Here is a 19,304-nt window from a genome sequence, read left to right as displayed (position 1 = left end):
CGAGTGGCACATCGATAATAAGATACTGTTCTTCCCTCATAGTTTCAAGACCAGTATTTTATTTCACTCATCGGTTCATTGTCAAATCCGACAGTGGAGTATCTTCATAAGGTCAATTTGAGGTGAGACCTTCTGAGGGAGAGCGCAGGTTTGTTTCTCGCCACTTTAGGGACCGAGGGGGAAGGGATGCGCGAAATCTGCCAGCTGTGAGCCATCAGGCTCGACTGGGTGATTGGGGTGAGGATGCGCATCAGCTGCCAGCAAATCATGCAGCCAGACTCGACCGACCCCTCTTCCCACATACCTTTGGCGGGTTTGTGTCACCCCATTGTACAGAGAGTCGGCGTCTAGCAGCTGGCATCGCAGGGACACAAGACATAGCGAATCTCCCCGCTTGACTTTTCCTCCACAAATTGAGATCGAGGTCCACGGTAAATTTAAAGAGTGAAATGGTATGACACAGGTACGAGAAGTGACCGCAGGTGACAGGGAATCTCTTTGATTACGTCAGTATAGGGTCACGTCTCGAAGTTGGCAAGATGGTGGTGGGTGGGATGTCATCCCTGGCGACTCAGCCGCATGTATGTCGACCTACTGCAGGCGCCTCCGTTGGTCTTGACCGGCAGCCTGAACATAGGATTTTGCAAACCGCCTTGCGTAATTCTGGTGGAATTTACTCGGCCTTCTTTTTACACTTTCTCCCCTGGTCCAGCCCTCGTTTGCTGTCCATCCCGCTGTCTCATCGTGTCCGCGTTTCGGCCTGCTTCTTGTCCCTTTCGGTTACCTCTAGGACTGAAGCATCTTTTTCAGAAGATTTAAGGCTCGCTCAAGCCGTTAGCAGCATTTGTCTTCTTCTTTCTTTGGTTTCTCCGTCGCAAGACCCCTAAGTGTCACGACATCGGACTCGCATGGCCGAGTCCAACTTAGGGACAATGAGCAGAGAACCGCGGTCCAGGTTCTCTCAGGAGTACGAGATAGCCCATCGCGAATTTCAGACAATCAGAAGACAGCACACCAGGATTTCGCATTGCGGTCAAGAGTTTGTCTTGGCAGACAGGGTGACAGAAGGCTTGAAGAAGCGATCCGCCACGTGCCCCAATACCTACGACAATGACCTTGACAGGCTTGGTCAGACTGCGTACCTTCGGCGAAACCCAGCGCCTCCTTACATGAAGAAAGAGGAATACGACAGATACCTTCTCATCTTCTACACTCTTCTGGATATTCAAGCTCCATACTTGATCCACCAATTCCGCGACAGTGGTCTCAACTCCGACTTCTTACCGATCAAACTAGAAGAGCTTCGCGATAATATCAAAGCACCAGATGATTTCAACAATTTCCATGAGCAGTTCTACGAGAAGCAGTCCGCTTGGTGTCCGATAAAACTAGAGCTTGGAATGCATCGAAAGTTCAAGTACTCAGTCAGCCCCTTTTTGCAAAAGGTCAAGATGGAGCCATATCGTGATGGAGCGGGAGCCAGAGACAACAATGCCAAACTTTACACCATAGAAGTGCCAGAGGAGCTTGTTGGGCCGAATCTGCGCAAAAAGATGGCGTCAGCGAAGATCGAGAGACTAGAGAACATCGGCGGGCGTCAGTTCAAAAGCCTGGTATGTGCAGCCCATTTCAAACATGACCCTCGATAAATTGCTAATAAAACGGCGACGCGATCACAGAGATATCGATTCGCAATGAAGCAGTTCGAATCGCACAGATACCCCCAGTTCAACAACGAGACACGAATGCTGACGAATCTTGAGAATAACGAAGGGATGATTCAATACGTCGGCTGGTTTCGAAACTATGAGGTGGATCAGGAAGGAGGCAAGAAGGAATATTGGAACATTCTTCTCGAGCTAGCAGACTTTGATTTCTATACAGCGATCAGAAAGGAATCGCCGCCAATATCCTTCGAAGAAATCCACGGGTTCTGGAGCACCATGTCCGAAATCGCTGCCGCCCTAGCGTCTATTCACAAAGTTACCTTGGGAGGGAAAGATTACCTCACGTAAGCTCATCCAACTTGACCCTGAAGTACCGTGCACTGACGTGTGATGAAGATGGCATGGTGATATTAAGCCTGAGAATATCCTCCGCGTTAATGATTCTTTCAAATTGGCGGATCCTGGGGAAGCAAGCATGTCATTGAAATCGCAAGATATGTCACGGCCACAGCGAACGGCCATGTTTGGCGGGACGCGAACTTATGGTGAGTCTAACCATGGTTTTGAACGGAAGACGACTTCTTTTCCTGCGATTGGTTCTGATCATTTTCTCAGCTGCCCCAGAAAAGGAAATCTACTGGGAACACAATGGTAAGAAGACACCACAGGTTGACCAGACCATCGATGTTTGGTCACTGGGTTGCGTGTTCTCTATTGCTGCAACCTATGTGGTCCTGGGCACCCAAGGAGTGTTGATATACAATCACCTTCGTCGACAGGCGATCCACGACGCAAATGGAACGATAGGCGATACTTTCCATGATGGGTCTTGTGTCCTGTCCCAAATTACCAACTGGCACAACTATCTCCGAGAAGCCGTTAGGAAGACCGATGCCTTCTCAGCTGCTGTGCTGGATATGGTTGACGACCACATGCTCGTTGAAAAAGACAACCGATGGACAGCCACGAAAGTTTGTTCATGGTTCACTGAGATGTTCCAGACGGCGGGGTCTATGGACACAACAGTTCCCAACGAGCTGCAAGAGATCCTGCTGAGCATTAACGATCAAGTTGAGCTCAAATATGAGCAGCATTCGGGAATAAAACGGCCAGACAATGAAGACGCACCCAAGAGACCAAAAGCAGCCGATAGCTTGCCTGAACTGGAATCAGAGTTCAAGAGTCGTCAGCAACTTCTGGAGCAGGACATCTTACCAACGGCCCAGCGATCTCAGAACCGCCCGGGTTCAATCCGCCAATCGCGTCGTCCATCGTCTAGTATCGGCACTCTGTCTAGGACAGCGACGAAATCTCAATATGTCGCAGAACCCTCGGTTGATCCACGAGGAGCAAGCGATTCACGGTACTCCATACAAGGCCATGTACCCGCCACAAGTTCCAACCAACTGTTGCAGCCGCCTGCATCTCCCAACCGAAAGTCAGTGACGGCATGGATGGTCAGACAAGAACTCAAGAAGAAGGGAATGGTGTGGAATCCACGATTGAGGAGTTTCTCTTCGTTCCTCAAGTCACAACCTACAACAATGAAGGGCAAGACTGCTACAACGCCTGAACTGGCCGCGTTGGATTCCAAACTCGAGAGAGAGTTCAAAAATCGTGACATAGTAAGTCATTCATCGACGAGCTGCAACAGGGACGTACTCATGCAAAACACTCTAGGTGTATCTTGTTGATAACGGCTCCTCCATGGCCAATCACTGGGAAGAAGCAACACATCTTCTCGAAGTGTTGGTATGGCGTTCTTTGGGATATGACGATAATGGAATGGAACTATACTTCACCGATCCAGACACAGATCCCAGCGCCAAGGTAAAGGAGTCGCGTAACCAAACACTCAAGGAATTCACGGACGCCATGAAAGCGGCAGAGCCAAAGACAAGAAGGGGCTCTGAGGTGCTTACCACTATCCAGCCCGAGCTGGAGAGGATCATCAATCAGTACAGTCGTGCCAAGGCATCGAAAACAGAACCTCGAAAAAAGACCATCATAGTACTGACTGATGGCATATGGAAGGGAATGCACAATGAGTTCACTCTAGACACGTATCTCATGTCGACGTTGTATACCCTGAGGGACTCGCACGGTGATCTTGCCTACTACGAGCGAGGGCAATCGACTGGCCCATGCGACATTGCGGAAATACGGCCTGTAACAATCCAATTTGTACAATTCGGCGACGATCCACGAGCGGCCAACCGACTGAGGCGTCTGGATGATGATCTAAAGTTCCTAGGATATCCGTGAGTGTGATCTTTCTGCGCACGTTATCAAAGGCGGCAGCTAATTCAGCTTCAAGTGATTTGATCGATACAGAGGGCGCATCGGGAGATATCTTCAAAATGTTTCTCGGAAGTCTCTGTCAAGACGAAGACCTGAATCCGAGAGCCACTATCATCCACGCATCAACGAACCTTACCATCCCTCCAAATGTATCGGAACTCCCACTCCGAAGACGCAGCACTCAGGAGACTGAATACCTTGCCTCGCCCATGGACTCCACAATCCACCATCAGTCATTATCTCGCGCGCTTTCATTCAACACACAAGATGGGAATGACCCTTACTTGATGACCTCTTCGTCTTTCCATCAACCAGTGCCGGATAATCCAAGCTACAACTTCGTCCACGCAACTTCTCCTCGCACACCCGAGGGTCTTGTAAGAAGAGAAACAGATTCTCTTTCGCCAGAGCCATTGCGTCTGAATACCTCTTCAACCAGATTTGCGACGCCACAACAAACCAATGCACAGCATCAACAGTCGGATCCAAGCTCTTCCTCCCAGTCACCGCAGTATACGGGGTCACGCTTCTTGTAAATGTTGTCCACATGATACATTCGAACCCGCCGGCATTGGTGCTCAGCAAGGCGTAAGTTAATATCAAACGTTATTTTTGGATGTTTTCATTTTTCTGGATGTTTATTCTACGCTTCACTGGGTTACAGGGGTTTCCGGTTGGACTGGCTGCAAAATCCATAATGGCATGAATACATGTACGAATCTTACCGTATTTTCTGGTGATTCTATCGACTTTGTTCCTACTGTGCGAATGGGCTTGAAAAGACTACAAGTGATTATTGCGTCTCGTCTCCCGAATTGCTCATCCGGATTTGCAATTCTGAAAACGAACGTAAGTCAAGACGCTGCTAAAAAGCACAGAGGGTCGGTTCAAGGTTGCGCGTCCAAGCACAGCGGCGTTGGTCATCGCAAGTTTCCATGATGCAAAGCACTTATCGTCAGCCACGAGCCCATGATGATCCGCAGGGACGCTCGTCGCCCCCGATCACGACCGTTGAATTTAGCTTTACGAATTTCCATTTTTTGACTACGGCGAAACCCCGCCTGCAATAATGCGTGTGTGCGTTTCTTGCTGATAAGGAGAGGCGTAAGCAGTCGTGATCCTTCGCGCCGCCGATAAAGAATGTGGCTTGCTTAGTCAACCCCGAATCCCGCTCTCAATTCCCCCGGCTGCCCCTTGTCCGATACAATCGGGCACACAAGCCGGGCGCCTCAAATGGCACAGTCCGGAATTCTAGTGTGGTAGCTTGTCCAACCCCGCCTTTGTGGCTTGCCGCGGAGGAATATCGCGCCCGGCAAGCCAATGCAAATTTGGTGAGGATGGCAGTCTGACATGTCTATAAAGACCGCGGCGTGGCCCTTTGAAGATTTGGTTCACTTGAGAACAGAAACATCAACAACATCAGAAAGCAGGAAAATTCCATCATTATTTTGTCTTCAGGACCTTCATAGACTCTATTCGCGCTTTCGAGCCACCGTCTAGAAGTGCACGGACCAACTACAACATCATGGGTGTCACTCACAGCATCGCTACGGAGATTGAGATTGCTGCGCCGCCAGCAACGGTCAAGTCAGTGGTGGGTATCAGCCTTGAGTCGCAATTTGCCATGTACTCCTTGCTAACATCTCACAGTTTCTCGACTGGCACCGCTATGATGAGTGGACTAAAGTATGGAAGATGTCCACCAAAGACGAGTCCAAGAAGCCGTCCGAGCTGAAGGAGGGCGACGTCGTCAGCACCAACCTCAAGGGAATGGCGTTCACACCGGTCATTTTGGTATGTTTGTAATTCATTTTCATATCCACCCTTATCTAACGAAAACAGGAAAACTCAAAAGAACTCTTCAGATGGAATGGATCGCTTCCTTATATTTTCTCGGGAGCGCACTCGTTTTACTTCCGGGCAAGCGAGAAGACGCCGGGAGGCACCACGATGATACAGGCTGAAGACTTCAGTGGTCTTTTTGCGTTTTTGATGAAGCCGCTTTGGGGCTTCGAAAAGAAGACCCTGACAAATTGGAGGGAATTCGATGCGGATATCAAGAAGGAGAGCGAGAGATTGTCGAACCAGTCATGATTGATCCTGCAGTGACTTACGTTTCGTAGCTGATACGCCAATGACGATGAAATATTTAAAGAACTACTTCTCCTATGTTAGCACAAAAGTCATCCACGAAAGCAACGTTGCTTGCAGCTGATGTTGCGAAAATTGAAGAGAATCCCCGTTGATGCATGTTGGATGAGTTGTTCAACATTTCTGATCACCCGGGCGGATTGTCTTGTTATTGTATGACAATGACACGACAAATGATACAAAAGACCCCAAAAATTTAAGATGGACAGTTAAGTAGCTGCCTCAACATGGTATCTGCCTGAGAAGTAAAATTCAATACTTGACTTAAGCATGTGGCACTACTTAGTCTCCTCATCTGTCTTGTCAGAGCTATCTTCCGTTGGTATTTTCTTCAACCCAACCCCTGCAACACCAACAATGCTAAGGGCAGCCATGGCAGCAGCAACCAAAAACGTCCGTGTAACGGCATGATTGTACACTTCCAAAAGAAGACTCAGCTTCTCCGGGGAAACTAGACTGGTCAACTGCGTAGCGCCGGCGCTCTGGACCTTTTGAGGGTCCACGCCAGGAATCTTGGTCGAAATGCCCGAAGCCAAGTCACTCGAAAATACAGCTTGAGCAATGGTTATAGCTGTAGTTGGTCCAAAACATTGGAAGAACAGAACAACCGCTACACCGATCGCGACATCTCCTTCAGTCAGAGTGCTTTGGACTGCAACAGCGGCTTGCTGAGTTGAGGCTCCAATACCCAAGCCGGCAATGACTTGGAATGAGATCCACTGGCCTGCGCCGGATTGAACTCGAAGAGTTGAAAGGAGACCTGCGCCGACCGCGATCAACACTGTCCCTGCCAGCATGAACGGTTGGTAATATCCTGTCTTGGTAACACCCCAACCGCTCATAAAAATGGTGAAGATAAATGCCAAGCAGAGCGCCAAGTAGCGCACACCCGACTGCTCCGGAGTAACACCTTGGATTGCCTGAAACCATAGCGGCACCTAGTAGATCTGTCAGACCACATGTGCAACCATCGCCCTCGAGAAAGACAAAGGTAAGTTACTTACGTAGTAAACCAAAGTGAAGAAAGCGCTGTCGATGCAGAATCCGAAGAAGGCGCCAAAAATGACAACACGTATCTTGATCAAGCGAGGTGGCACCAATGCCTTCTCACCCATCCACCACTGCTCTGCCATAAAAGCAATTACAAGCACTCCGGCGACTACAAAACATGCAATCGTGCGAGCGTCGCTCCATGAAAACAAAGTACCGCCGAATTGAAGGGCGAGAAGAAATGAGGTGATCCCTGGAAGTAGAAGGACCATGCCAAGATAATCTAAACCCCGGATTTTCTGCAGCCAAGGCCGCCGTTGTTCTTGGGTTGGTGGGGGCGACTTGAACAGGAACAACGTCGCTACAGCGGGAGGAGCCGCAATTGGGAGATTGATGTAGAAGCACCTTCAGAGAGTTAGTAAATCAGTTGAAAAATTTGGATGGAAAACTCTAACTGACCATCTCCAGGTCAAATAGCTGTTTGTGATGAGACCTCCAGCAACCGGTCCAACGACCGCTGCAACGCCGTATACCATGCCAATCGCGCCCAAGTACAGAGGCAACTTCTTCGCTGGTAAAGCTGCGGATATGAGAACCAAGCTGCCGCCTTGCAAGCCTGAAGCTCCTAGACCGGCGATCGCGCGGCCGACGATGAACACGGCCGAGCTGGGACTGACCGCGCAAATCAGAGAGCCGACTTCAAAGATGCCGAGGGAGGCCAAAAAGACAATCTTGATGTTGAATTGATTGTACATGCGACCAAACACCAGCTGAAAAGCACACAGAGTCATCTGGTACGCCGATCCATACCACTGGAGATGATGTCAGTGGGGGACCATTCGAGGGCCGCTGTCAAATTTGCATTTACTTACACCAACATCTTTCAGAGAGCCGAAATCATCTGTGATTCTTGGGATGGCGGTTGCAATGATTCCCTCGTCGAGAAATGTGCACAATACCCCAAAAGAGATGGCCAGCCAAATCAGAAAGGCCTTCCATCCAGGGAGATCCCCTGTTGCTGCTGTTTTCTCAGAGGCGTTGGGCACATCTGATTGACTGCCAGAAGTTTTGGACTGAGCATCGACTGGCTTTTCGGCGTGCTCATGCACCTGCTCTTGACTCTGCAAAGACATTTTGAGTACACAGGTCGAGCAGTGTCTGGGACCACTGCCTAGGGAGAGCAGACAAACACCGTTGCGAAAGATGGACAAGATGAGGGCATCTTCATTCATCACTCTCTGGGATGGGAACCATAAGAGGGCCATGTCAAGATTCCTGAATGGTTTGCCCGGTCTCGCCCCCACTACACTGCCTGACCGCCACAGTTGGGGTGTTCACCCTAGACATGGATCAAAGCCCTGTCACCAACCGCAACAGGAAGGCGAATGAGCACTAAAGACGCTGATGGAGTTGAGACACAACTAAAGTTCAGAATCACAATTATGGAGCGCGACGATTTCCTGCCTTATCGCTGACCACCCCTCTCGTGGGTCTGAAGGATCAAACTGCATGCTCTCACTAGGCACCGATGTAGAAGTTCTTCCTGGAGGGCTTCTTCAAGCAACGATCTCAAGCACAAGCATTGGTCCCGCCCGGCGGGAAGAAGGCAGGATGCGTCCAAGCCTGGATCCCACGAACCCATGCAAGGCACAGCATGCAGCCGCCTTGCATGCATCGGCTACAAAAGGACCAATGGGTACCAGGATTCTGGGCCCTGTCACGAACCTCACCTGCACCAGTCACCAATGACAAATGCCGTTTTTGCCTTACACAGCCGGCCCATCATTGACTGGAATGGTTAGCAACACACAACCAAAGTCAGCCTTACCAAAGAAAGAGACATTTTATCCACGCAAGACTCCGATACAGCGAATCGGATAGCCGAGCTGAGTTTCCGCAAAACAAGTCGAACAGTATGTGACCACACCGGCAAAAGACAGCCGGGCACAGCGGACGAAGAATCTGTCGAGGGCTCAAGTGACTCACACCATCGAATGACAAGAACACGAGGCTATATGATGTGATCTGTCTTTTGCCTTCCGGTGGAACTATTAGTGGGAGGTATCGCAACTGTGGGTATGCGACCGCAGTCGAAGGATCCGAAGTGCAATATGTCTTCACTCAGCTTCCTCTCTAGGTAAGCGACAAGTTTGAGAACAAGGCCAGAACACACCGGAGAAGACTAGCTCAGGCCTTCAGAGAAAGGCTATGCGAAGTTCAAGCTATTCGGGTCGCGCGGAAAGGAGCTCCGCTGGTACGTCTCGAATAATGTGGGAGTTTATGGATGAAGGGTGGCTCATCAGCTTGAAGGATTTCGCCTGTGCCAGGAAGTTCGAAATTTGACCCGGATGCTTGATTCTCGATATGGCTAGTGCAACTCGATCACCCGAATGCGCGCTTCTTGCACTATCCTCGAGGGGTGCGTGATCTTCTCGTTGGGGGAACATGCCAATATATGATCGAAAGTCGCCAACATCGTCTTGGCACGACTTTCCAGGGCTGACATCTTGCATGATAGTCTTCATGCACGTTCAACGATTGCAACCTGACTTGCATATCAACAGCCAAGATGTTATCTTCTGACGGCAAATGGAAGCTTGCCCCAAGGCTTCATTCCGTCAAATTTGTTTTTGATGCGCCTATTCCAGCAGACGCACCGGCTCCTGAGGAGTTCGTCTTCGAGAGCCCATTTCCCAGTGGCACTCCCGGAATCCCCAAAAAGTTCACTTTCAAGTCGCCCGGTTCAACGAACGACGGTCAGAATGAAGCCAGCGACATTGATGGTCTTTCCACATCCAGCCAACGCAGTGTCACTGCAGTCACTGAGGAAGAGATCACAACACACTCGAATACGCTATCTCAGAAGCCTACCTGCGAAAAAATACAGGATCCCATCGAATTGGTCAAAAGCCCCGTGATTCATGTTCGAGGTCCAAGCTTTGACTTGAGTGACGTGGAAAGACCTTTCGAGTCGCTTGTCTGTGCTGCCTGGGCTCTGGTGCTTTCGCCGCAAAACGCTACACAAACCGTTCGTTTTGAACTGAATTCTTCGATTTCAGAGCCCAAGCCTAAGTCGATCTCCTCTCTGGACGTGAGCATTGAGATCAATCACACCAGCAGCATTACGAAATTTCTCAAGCTTGTTGAGCAATCGATGAACAGAGACTCCGCCGACGGTAGTGCAGGAATCAGCACAAGATCTCACCTGAGAACAATTTTATACCTTGTGGAGAGCCAAGACATCTTACCACCTTTCGACTCAACGAAGTATGACTTGGCTCTCAAATGTTACGTAAATGGAACCGAGCTCGCCCTGTCGGCCACTTTCAATCACGAAGTCATTTCTCCGACCTCAGTGAGATTTCTACTTGACGACTTCGAGAATGTGCTCTGGCAATTGTCATCCTCGGCAGCGGAGGTGCAGAAGTTGGAGGATATCCAGGTACTAGGTCCGGCCAGCCAACGCCACCTTATCCAGCTGAACCGACCGTAAGTATCGCATTGAGTCACAACAGGGAACGAGTGCTAACAGCTGTGCAGATTAGCGAGGAGAGAGAACGTTTTCATCGATGATCTCGTGGCTAATCAAGCCAAACTACATCCATCCGCGGAGGCCGTTTGTGCCTGGGATGCTAACCTCTCTTATGGCCAGCTTAAGCAATACGCTGAGAGGCTCGGCAACTCCCTAACTGACTTGGGCGTAACACGTGGATCGCTTGTTCCAATCATCTTTGAGAAGTCCGCCTACAGCATCGTCGCCATCCTTGGAGTCCTCAGGGCAGGCGGTGCCGTTGTGGCTTTGGACCCCTCACTGCCCACTGCACGCCTGGAAATGGTCATCGAAGACGTCAAAGCTTCAGTGGTGATATCTTCAGCAAAAAGTCAACATCAGATTCCTTCGCGTATCTCAGGGAAAAAAAGGATGGTGATAGACAAATCCTTTATCGAGAAGCTTCCACTCGCTGCTCCTACACGCTCGTCTCCTCTGTCGAGGGACGTTGATGACGCTCTCTACGTGGTGTTTACCAGCGGATCAACCGGAAAACCCAAGGGCGTGGTGGTCACTCACACTGCATTCGCGTCGAGTGCCAAGGGATTCTCTAAGGCCATACATCTCGATTCTCCAAGTTCTCGAGTCCTACAATACTCCTCGTTCTCCTTCGACATATCCATGTTAGAGGTCTTCACCTCTCTCATGGCTGGGGCCTGTCTCTGCATTCCTAGCGAGGAACAGCGAATGAATGATTTGGCGACTTGCATTTCCAGTATGGACGTCAACTGGGCTATGCTGACACCATCAGTGGCCAGCCTCATCAGCCCTGAAGATGTTCCCAGCCTGGACGTTCTCTGTTTAGTTGGCGAAGCACTGCCACAAGCCGTTGCTGATGTTTGGGCTGACCACGTCAAGACCATCAACGCATATGGTCCCGCGGAATGTTCTGCCCTCACTATTGTCAGTGCGCCAAGGGTTCGAGATGTTAAGAGCATTTCTATTGGGCGACCGGTGAACTGCGCAGTCTGGATCGTGAACGAGAACGGACAACTGGCCCCTTTCAATGCTGTTGGTGAGATAGTCATCGAGGGACCTCCAGTTGCACGTGGCTACCTAGGCGATGATGCCAAGACCAAAGAAGTCTTTCTCGATGATCCTGAATTTCTTCGAGGAGTTGTTCGACATCCTGGGCGCTGCTACCGAACAGGCGATCTTGGCCGTATGAATCCTGATGGATCTATCGATTTTCTCGGTCGGAAGGACTCACAGGTCAAGATAAACGGCCAACGCGTTGAGCTCGGGGAGATCGAGCACCAAATCAAGGAGCTCCTGTGTGGCATGCAGTCGTCACTTGAGACGCCGAATACGCCAGCCTGGGACGTTGCTGTTGAGCTTCTCAGGCCGAGCGGGACACAAACCACAATACTATCAGCATTCATCGCTTGCCCGCAATCAACCACACAAAACCAGAACTCTTACAGCTTCCTTGTCCATGAAATAGAACCGGCGTGGATGGAGGTCAAATCTTTGAGCGCGCAAGTGTTGATTGAGCTCGCGGACAGGCTTCCGACATACATGGTACCCAAGACGGTAGTGCCATGCCACAAGTTGCCTCTGTCTCCTTCTGGGAAGACTGATCGCAAGGCGCTTCGCAACTTGGGCAACTCTATGACCTTGCAACAACTGATGAGTTCATCGAGTCAGGGCAACCCTCCGACCCCGCGAGCTGCCGTAGTCGAGCCAGAACCTCTGGCAATCGAGGTGATTGAAGACGAAGAAGATTCTTCCGAGGGTCAGATAACTCTGCTATCGGAGACCGTTCCCGCATCTGAGTCTTCGATGCTTCTATCGCCAATATCAGACAGAGCGTTGAACCCTGTCGAGGTGGTGCTACGGAAGGCCTGGGCCAACGTCTTGAGTCTTCCCGAAGATTCAATCACTGCCGAAGACGACTTCTTCAGACTTGGTGGCGACTCAATTGGAGCCATTAAAGTTGTTGCAGCGTGCCGTCAGCTTGCTCTTCAAATCAACGTTGCCAGCATTTTCAAGAACTCAGTTCTGAGGCAAATGGCCTTGGTCTGCAAAACCACCACGGGAGACGACTCCAACACAGTGCCAATCAAATCAATCCCCTTCCAGTTTCTCAACCCAGCTGACGTAGCTGAGTTGCGCGAAGAAGTTTCCTTCCAATGCGAAGTCCAGCCTGATGAGATCGAAGACATGTATCCCTGCACTCACATGCAAGAAGGTCTGATGGCGGTCAATCTCACCCGACCGGGCAGCTACACTGGTCGATGGATCCATCCTTTGCCCCAGGGCACCAATCTGGCCCGGTTTAAGAAGTCGTGGGAGGACATACATGCTGCTTCACCCGTTTTACGAACGCGATTCGCAACAACGGCATCTGCAGGATCTCTCCAAGCCATTATGAAAGAGCATGTGCAGTGGCTTACTTCCGACAACCTCGAGACATATTTGGCAAACGACGACGCAAACCCGATGTTTCCCGGAGACTCGCTCAACCGTTTCGCCCTGATTACTGATGCCAACGGCAATGTCACGTTTGTGTGGACCATCCATCACATGCTCTACGATGGCTGGTCTCTCGCCATGCTATGCAACAGACTAAACGAAAAGTATCACGGTCGGACCGTCAAGCCTGCCACCGATTATCGCAAGTTCATTTCCTATACCCAGAAGCTTGAGTCCTGGCACAGCTCCGACTACTGGCAACGGGAACTTTGCGAATGCCCACAATCAACCTTCCCCGCCGCTCCAAGATCAGGCCACCAGTCGTTCGCTCGCGCCGTTGTGAGAGATTCTCTGATCATTGACGTGGACTCAGCCTCCGGCGTGACGATGTCAACAGTGGTTCGGGCGGCATGGGCTCTCATGATCAGCCATTTCTCCAAATCAGATGATGTTCTATTCGGCGCAACTGTATCTGGTCGAAACGCACCGTTGGAGGATATCGATAATATCGAAGGCCCCACTATTGCGACTGTTCCAGTAAGAGTTCCCATCAGTAAGGCCGCTACTGTGCTTGGATTCCTCCGCCAAGTTCAAGACCAGGCCACGACTATGATTCCATTTGAACAAGCCGGCATCCAACAGATCAAGTCTCTTAACGAGGACACAAAACGCGGGTGCGAGTTTCAGAACCTGCTCGTTGTCCAAGCTGGTGGTGGGTGGGATGAGAGTGGCCCTGGACCCCTTGGCAAGCCTATTTACCGGGAAGAGTTCACTACGTTTCCGGTCACCTGCGAGGTCTGGCTTCAACCAGGAAAGGTCGAGTTTGCGACTCACGTCGACGAAGATGTAACAACCCGCGTCTTCGTAGCCCAAGCTGTTGAAACCGTCAAGATTATCATGAATCAGCTGTCCTGGGCGACGTCTTCTGCCGAGGCAGACTGCGAGCTCTCTAGACTTACGTACGATGTTCTACCGGCAGAGAATGGCGCAAGAGCGAGGGGAGACGTCGTGCCAGTGAAGATTTCTGCTACAATCAACGACCTCATTTCAGAGCAAAGCACGGCTCACCCGGGAAAAGACGCAGTGACGTCGACACTAGACACTCTGTCCTACGATTCCCTCGAGGCAATGTCCTCTGCACTTGCTATACACCTAAGAAGTGTCGGCGTTGCAGCTGGAGAGTACGTTCCACTCTGTTTCGAGAAGTCTGTCTGGACGGTTGTCGCCATGCTTGCGGTGATGAAGGCCGGTGCTGCCTTTGTGCCCCTGGATCCTGCCCAACCGATATCACGTCTGAGAGCAATTATGAGCGAAATCAAGGCGAAAGTCGCGATCGTGTCTGCCTTCCACTCTAAAGCCACCGAACTTGGCATTGCGACTACGGTGGTTGCGGATAGGAGTTCCTTAGGAGTACTTTTGCAATCCAACACCACAGAACCCGCCCGATTAAGCAATCCCGAAAATCCAGCATACGTTATCTTCACCTCTGGATCTACTGGAACTCCCAAGGGTGTTGTCATCTCGCACTCTGCCTTTGCTTCTGGGGCAACGGCTCATGGGAAGGCCCTCGGTATTTCCAGTGATCATCGCGTCCTCCAGTTTTCTTCTTACACCTTCGACGCCAGCCTCTTCGAAATTCTTACCACGCTCACACACGGCGGCACTGTTTGCATCCCAACAGAAAAGCAGCGGGTCGAAGGAATACTGGATTTCGTAAAGGAGATGGACGTTAGTCTCTCACTCCTCACGCCATCTGTGGCTCGATTACTAGCGCCATCCAGTGTACCGTCTTTGAAAACCCTGATCCTTGGAGGCGAAGCACCCGATGAGCCCCTCATTGCCAGGTGGGTAGACTCAGGGGCCAAGGTTTTCAACGCGTATGGACCCAGCGAATGTTCTGTGATCGCAACAGTTCAAGCCTGCGCCATCGGAGCAGAAGCCAGGACTATAGGGTACCCCGTCGGGTGCTCTTGTTGGGTAGTTGATGCAGACGACGTCAACACTTTGGTGGCTGATTGCGAAGTGGGCGAGCTCCTAATCGACGGTCCAACTTTGGCCAATGGATATCTCGACGATCTACAAACATCTGCGTCTTTCATCGACAGCCCGATCTGGGGAAAGGGGACTCGCTTGTACAAGACTGGAGATCTGGTTCAAAGAACCAAGGATGGATACTTCATCTACCATGGTCGTAAGGATTTTCAAATCAAAGTCAATGGACAGAGAGTGGAGCTTGGAGACATCGAGTCTCATTTGTCTGCCTGTCGATTTGTCAAGCGTGGCGTAGTTATCTTCCCGTCCTCAGGCCCACTCGCAAAACAGCTTGTTGGCGTACTGGACATGGAGGAGGACGAGAAGGACGACAAAAATGATGACGACAAAGACAATGTGCCCGACAGAGATCGTATTCGCTATCGTGCCAAGGCGTTGGAAGACATCAAGCAAGAGCTATCTGAAAGGGTTCCCAGCATCATGGTTCCAAGGCATTGGGTTGACGTCGAGAAGTTGTCGACCGGAGGCTTTCCGCTTTCCATCGCTGGCAAGGCGCATAGAAAACTAATCGAAAGTTGGATCGAGGAAATGTCTGCGCCCGATGCCCAAGCTATTGACGGCCCTGCTTTAGCCGATTGTGCAACGCCTGACATCAGACCGGACGAGGTGCTCGCGTATGAACTGGCGAGCAAGATCTTCTCCCTCCTTCCCAGGGAATCATTCCATCTTCAGCGCAGCATTCCGAATCGGTTTGCGGACTTGTTGCTGCATTCATCAGGACTAGACTCGCTCAACATGATGTCAATCATGCACTTCGTTCGTTCGAAGTATCAGATGCGGGTGAGCATTCAAATTTTGATGGATGAAAGAACAAGCATTCGAAGCCTGGCTGCGTTCATTTCAGACACACTTGCCGCAAACAAAACCAAAAGCCGTGCGCCGGCACAAGCTGTGTTGCGTGGGATCGACATCATGACTCTGATCGAGCGGCAAGAAACCGAGCTCTTGAGATGGCAACACATGTCAGATGACATCCCGAAGATACCTGCCAGAAGCGCAAAACTGACAGTATTCCTGACTGGTGCCAATGGGTATCTAGGCACACAGATCCTGCGTCGACTGTTGGAACGAGAAGATGTCGAGAGAGTAATTACCCTTGTGCGTGGACACAGCATAGATACGGCCAGGAAAAGGGTCATCGAAGCTGCTAAGAGAGCTCTTTGGTGGACAGACTTTCACGGAGAAAAGTTGGAAGTGTGGAAGGGCGACTTGGGGATGCCAAACCTTGGGCTTACGAACGGAGAGTGGAACATATTGGCCGACAGAAATTCCATCGATATCATTATTCACAACGGCGCCATTGTGAATTGGAACAAAAGCTACGCGGCTCTCGAGGCCGTCAATGTCCGCTCAACCGTTCAGCTCACTGCTCTCGCGATTCGGAACCCGAACCTGAAGTTTACGTACATATCAGGTGGGAGGCAGTGCCGTTCCGCAGATGAGTTGGATGAAGACGTCGCTCGAGAGCTGTCCGAAGCGATGGGCTACAGCCAGTCGAAGTTCGTGGCGGAAGTACTGGTGAAACGTGCCGCAGAGCGTTGCCCGCCCGGTGAAAGAAATATTGCCGTATTCAGGCCGGGTCTAATCATTGGAACACCAACAGAAGGAGTGGCCAATACGGACGACTACATCTGGCGTTTGACGGCGGCAAGCATAGACGTTGGCGCGTACAACTGTGACGACTACTCCGCCTGGCTACACTTGTCTGACGCTACGACGACCGCCGAAGCAGCGATTTGTACTGCATTTTCACCAGCCTCGCTTCACAAGGCGGTTGTTCATCATGAGGATGGAATGACGTGGGGAGCCTTCTGGAGCCTGATCCAGAATATGGGCTTCAGCATCCGTTCGATGCCAGCGTCTCAGTGGCTACCACTTCTCAGAAGAGACATCGCATCCAGGAATGAAGGTCATCCACTGTGGCCACTAGCGCACCTGATGGAGGATGGGTCTATGGAATGGGATGTGCGTGTTCAAGAGCAACGAGAGCCTCCGTTGATACTGAAGGTTGCGGTCAAAAGAAACGTGGAATTTCTTGTCCGGGCTGGGTTTCTATCAACCGGCGGTGTCGTTGCTGAAACGACGCATGTCAAGCGTGCACCGTTTTCTCGTGTTTTATCGAGAGAGGGATGGGGTGCAGCAAAGTGATGCCGAATAGAAATTCCGCATCTCCGGAAACATTGTGTCTATAGAGTGTCGATAGCTTGTGCGTGTTTCAATTTCACTTCCATATATACAGCGTTTATGAGGTATTTGACCACCGGGTACCAAAGCTGATGCCTGGCGCCTCATCAAACGTCCCCCGAGCCCTTGGGATGTTCTGATACATTCGTGTCTTGGCTTGTCCCCGCGTCGCAATGGCCATTATACAATTCCGTCATTAGACGTATATGAAAAGTCTTGTATGGTCTGTAGGGCAATTTGGTATGACATATTTCGACGCTAGTCAGGTGAGAAGGCCCAGGCTTGTCCCAAGGTTTAACAAACCTGTCAACGACAGCATCATTAACAAACGCCGTGTACACATCCATGCTGGGGTTAAAGGTCTGATCCGAAATGAGAACATGAACCTGATTGACTATGGTCAGTAAACAAATGTGCGTCAAGATTTAGTGGCCGCCGCCAGACTGAGTTCTGACCTTGTGAAAGGTATCCTCGATTCGTTCATTGTAGGTCTCGAAGATGAGCCGCGAAAGATCGCCGGCTAGTAGGAACAAGTAAGAAGATAGAACGCAGAGTTATTTAGATCTTGAAAGTTACGATCAGTCTAAGAGACATATGATGAGTTAACGTTGGATAGTATCTCGCTATGTATGCCAAAGCAGCAGGATGATACTAGCTAGAGTGTTATACATAGGTTAGGCTTGACCTGGTTGGAAATCCTGCGACCTGATGATCTCCTGAAAGACGAAAAGGTCCATCTCTCTGCATCTTCATTTGATTACTGTTTTATTTGAGAATCGGCGGGGCTATCCATGACACTGGATGTAGTTGGTGCTATTCCTTGGCTTCAGCTGCCCATTCAAGCAACCTTTGTCGACAACCGTCGCCGTCGTAATGATCCGGCCATCCATGCTGTGCATAAATTCTCTTAATCTCCTGAGTTAAAAGAATCAGTAAGCTTACTGCACAGTCTTGTGGGTGAATTGTGACTTACTTCCACCTGTTTGTAGCTCTCGGACTCTTCATCATCATATTCTCTCGGTCCGAACACTCCTGGGTGCTGAGCGCGAGGTATGCCAAACCACCGAAGGGTCTTGTACTTCTTTAATACGCCATCTAGCCATTTCTCCAGGGTGAGGGTGTCTTCATCACAATACACTTGCCTCCACAATCGTGGATCGTTTTGTTGATACCTTCCCACTGGGTCTGGATAAACAGCGCCAGTGATGATATACTTGGTCACAGTTCCATCCATGGTATCCAGAAGCCAGATGTCACCATCTCGATCAACACTCGTGGTTAGTTGAAAAACCCACGGTGGAAACTCATAAAAATGGTCGTGCCCCAGCGTTTTCATCCAACCGGGCATGAAGGTCCCCGCTGTCGCCTTGGTCACGACACTGTGGTAGTTGATAGGGAAAGTTTCGGGCGTGATCCAGGGCGATTGAGGCTCGCCATCGATGTATGGTAGGTGACGGATCAAGTCGATGACTCGTTCAGCTGGGCGCATCTTGGCGGCATCAAGAGACTCAGGGGTAATCTCGGTCCAGCCCCCTGGCGGGGCTCGTCGGATGAGGGAAGGGTCGACATGAGGCAAACTCTCGTAGAAAGACAGTAAAGCGGTGACAATGTTGTCGCGCGAGTATCGGGGCTGTTCGCCCGGAAGACGAGGGTCCGGTGGGAGGTCCCGGGGGTCCGGAACGAGCTCCATCTTGCAATTTGGCTTGGCGGTCGGCTTGAACGGCGTCAGGATCGTGAGGGGCGGGGACATATTACTCAAGTAACCCCGCGCCAACCATTCTGAGGGTTTAGATAAGCGACCAGGGGTCTTGTGGGGGCGGACGGCCCGGGCCCGGATGCTAGTCCGGCTCCGGCTCCGGCCGCAGTTGGTTGATGTTGCCTGTCTATGAGATCGCTATGTGCCCTGATCTCACCTTGTGAACTAGCTTAATTCGGGCGGTATGGCTTGGTACTGCTTCCGTGGATTGTTCTTCAGCTTAAGAAGCTTTCATGCC

At 50.8% G+C, this 19,304-nt stretch overlaps 5 protein-coding genes across 5 annotated transcripts; 3 read left to right on the top strand and 2 right to left on the bottom strand.

Moving 5' to 3' along the window:
- Positions 1-932: 932 nt before the first annotated feature.
- On the top strand, positions 933-4,117 carry GCG54_00002519 (uncharacterized protein; the record flags this gene model as incomplete). The annotated part of the gene is made up of 6 exons (XM_045402609.1): positions 933-1,613; positions 1,680-2,011; positions 2,064-2,212; positions 2,283-3,292; positions 3,348-3,928; positions 3,985-4,117. Coding segments are annotated over 6 exons (2,886 nt in total), but the record flags the coding sequence as incomplete, so codon positions are not given.
- Positions 4,118-5,493: 1,376 nt separating this feature from the next.
- GCG54_00002518 (uncharacterized protein) lies at positions 5,494-6,062 on the top strand (the record flags this gene model as incomplete). The annotated part of the gene is made up of 3 exons (XM_045402608.1): positions 5,494-5,562; positions 5,619-5,762; positions 5,811-6,062. The coding sequence occupies 3 exons, from the start codon at positions 5,494-5,496 to the stop codon at positions 6,060-6,062; spliced, it is 465 nt and encodes a 154-aa protein (XP_045269226.1).
- Positions 6,063-6,397: 335 nt separating this feature from the next.
- Positions 6,398-8,242, bottom strand: GCG54_00002517 (Efflux pump roqT; the record flags this gene model as incomplete). The annotated part of the gene is made up of 4 exons (XM_045402607.1): positions 6,398-7,057; positions 7,124-7,514; positions 7,569-7,921; positions 7,982-8,242. 4 exons carry the CDS (start codon positions 8,240-8,242, stop codon positions 6,398-6,400), a joined length of 1,665 nt encoding a protein of 554 aa, XP_045269225.1.
- A 1,436-nt stretch (positions 8,243-9,678) lies between these two features.
- On the top strand, positions 9,679-17,274 carry GCG54_00002516 (Nonribosomal peptide synthetase dtxS1; the record flags this gene model as incomplete). Its single annotated transcript, XM_045402606.1, has 2 exons — positions 9,679-10,598; positions 10,650-17,274. The coding sequence occupies 2 exons, from the start codon at positions 9,679-9,681 to the stop codon at positions 17,272-17,274; spliced, it is 7,545 nt and encodes a 2,514-aa protein (XP_045269224.1).
- An 849-nt stretch (positions 17,275-18,123) lies between these two features.
- On the bottom strand, positions 18,124-19,000 carry GCG54_00002515 (uncharacterized protein; the record flags this gene model as incomplete). Its single annotated transcript, XM_045402605.1, has 2 exons — positions 18,124-18,225; positions 18,284-19,000. The coding sequence occupies 2 exons, from the start codon at positions 18,998-19,000 to the stop codon at positions 18,124-18,126; spliced, it is 819 nt and encodes a 272-aa protein (XP_045269223.1).
- Between the last annotated feature and the right edge of the window lie 304 nt (positions 19,001-19,304).

This window comes from Colletotrichum gloeosporioides (genome assembly GCF_011800055.1).
Source record: "Colletotrichum gloeosporioides strain Lc1 chromosome Unknown consensus_13, whole genome shotgun sequence".
NCBI lineage: Eukaryota > Fungi > Ascomycota > Sordariomycetes > Glomerellales > Glomerellaceae > Colletotrichum > Colletotrichum gloeosporioides.
The sequence above is the reverse complement of the archived record's forward strand: the minus strand, read 5'-3'. Positions and strand labels throughout refer to the sequence as shown.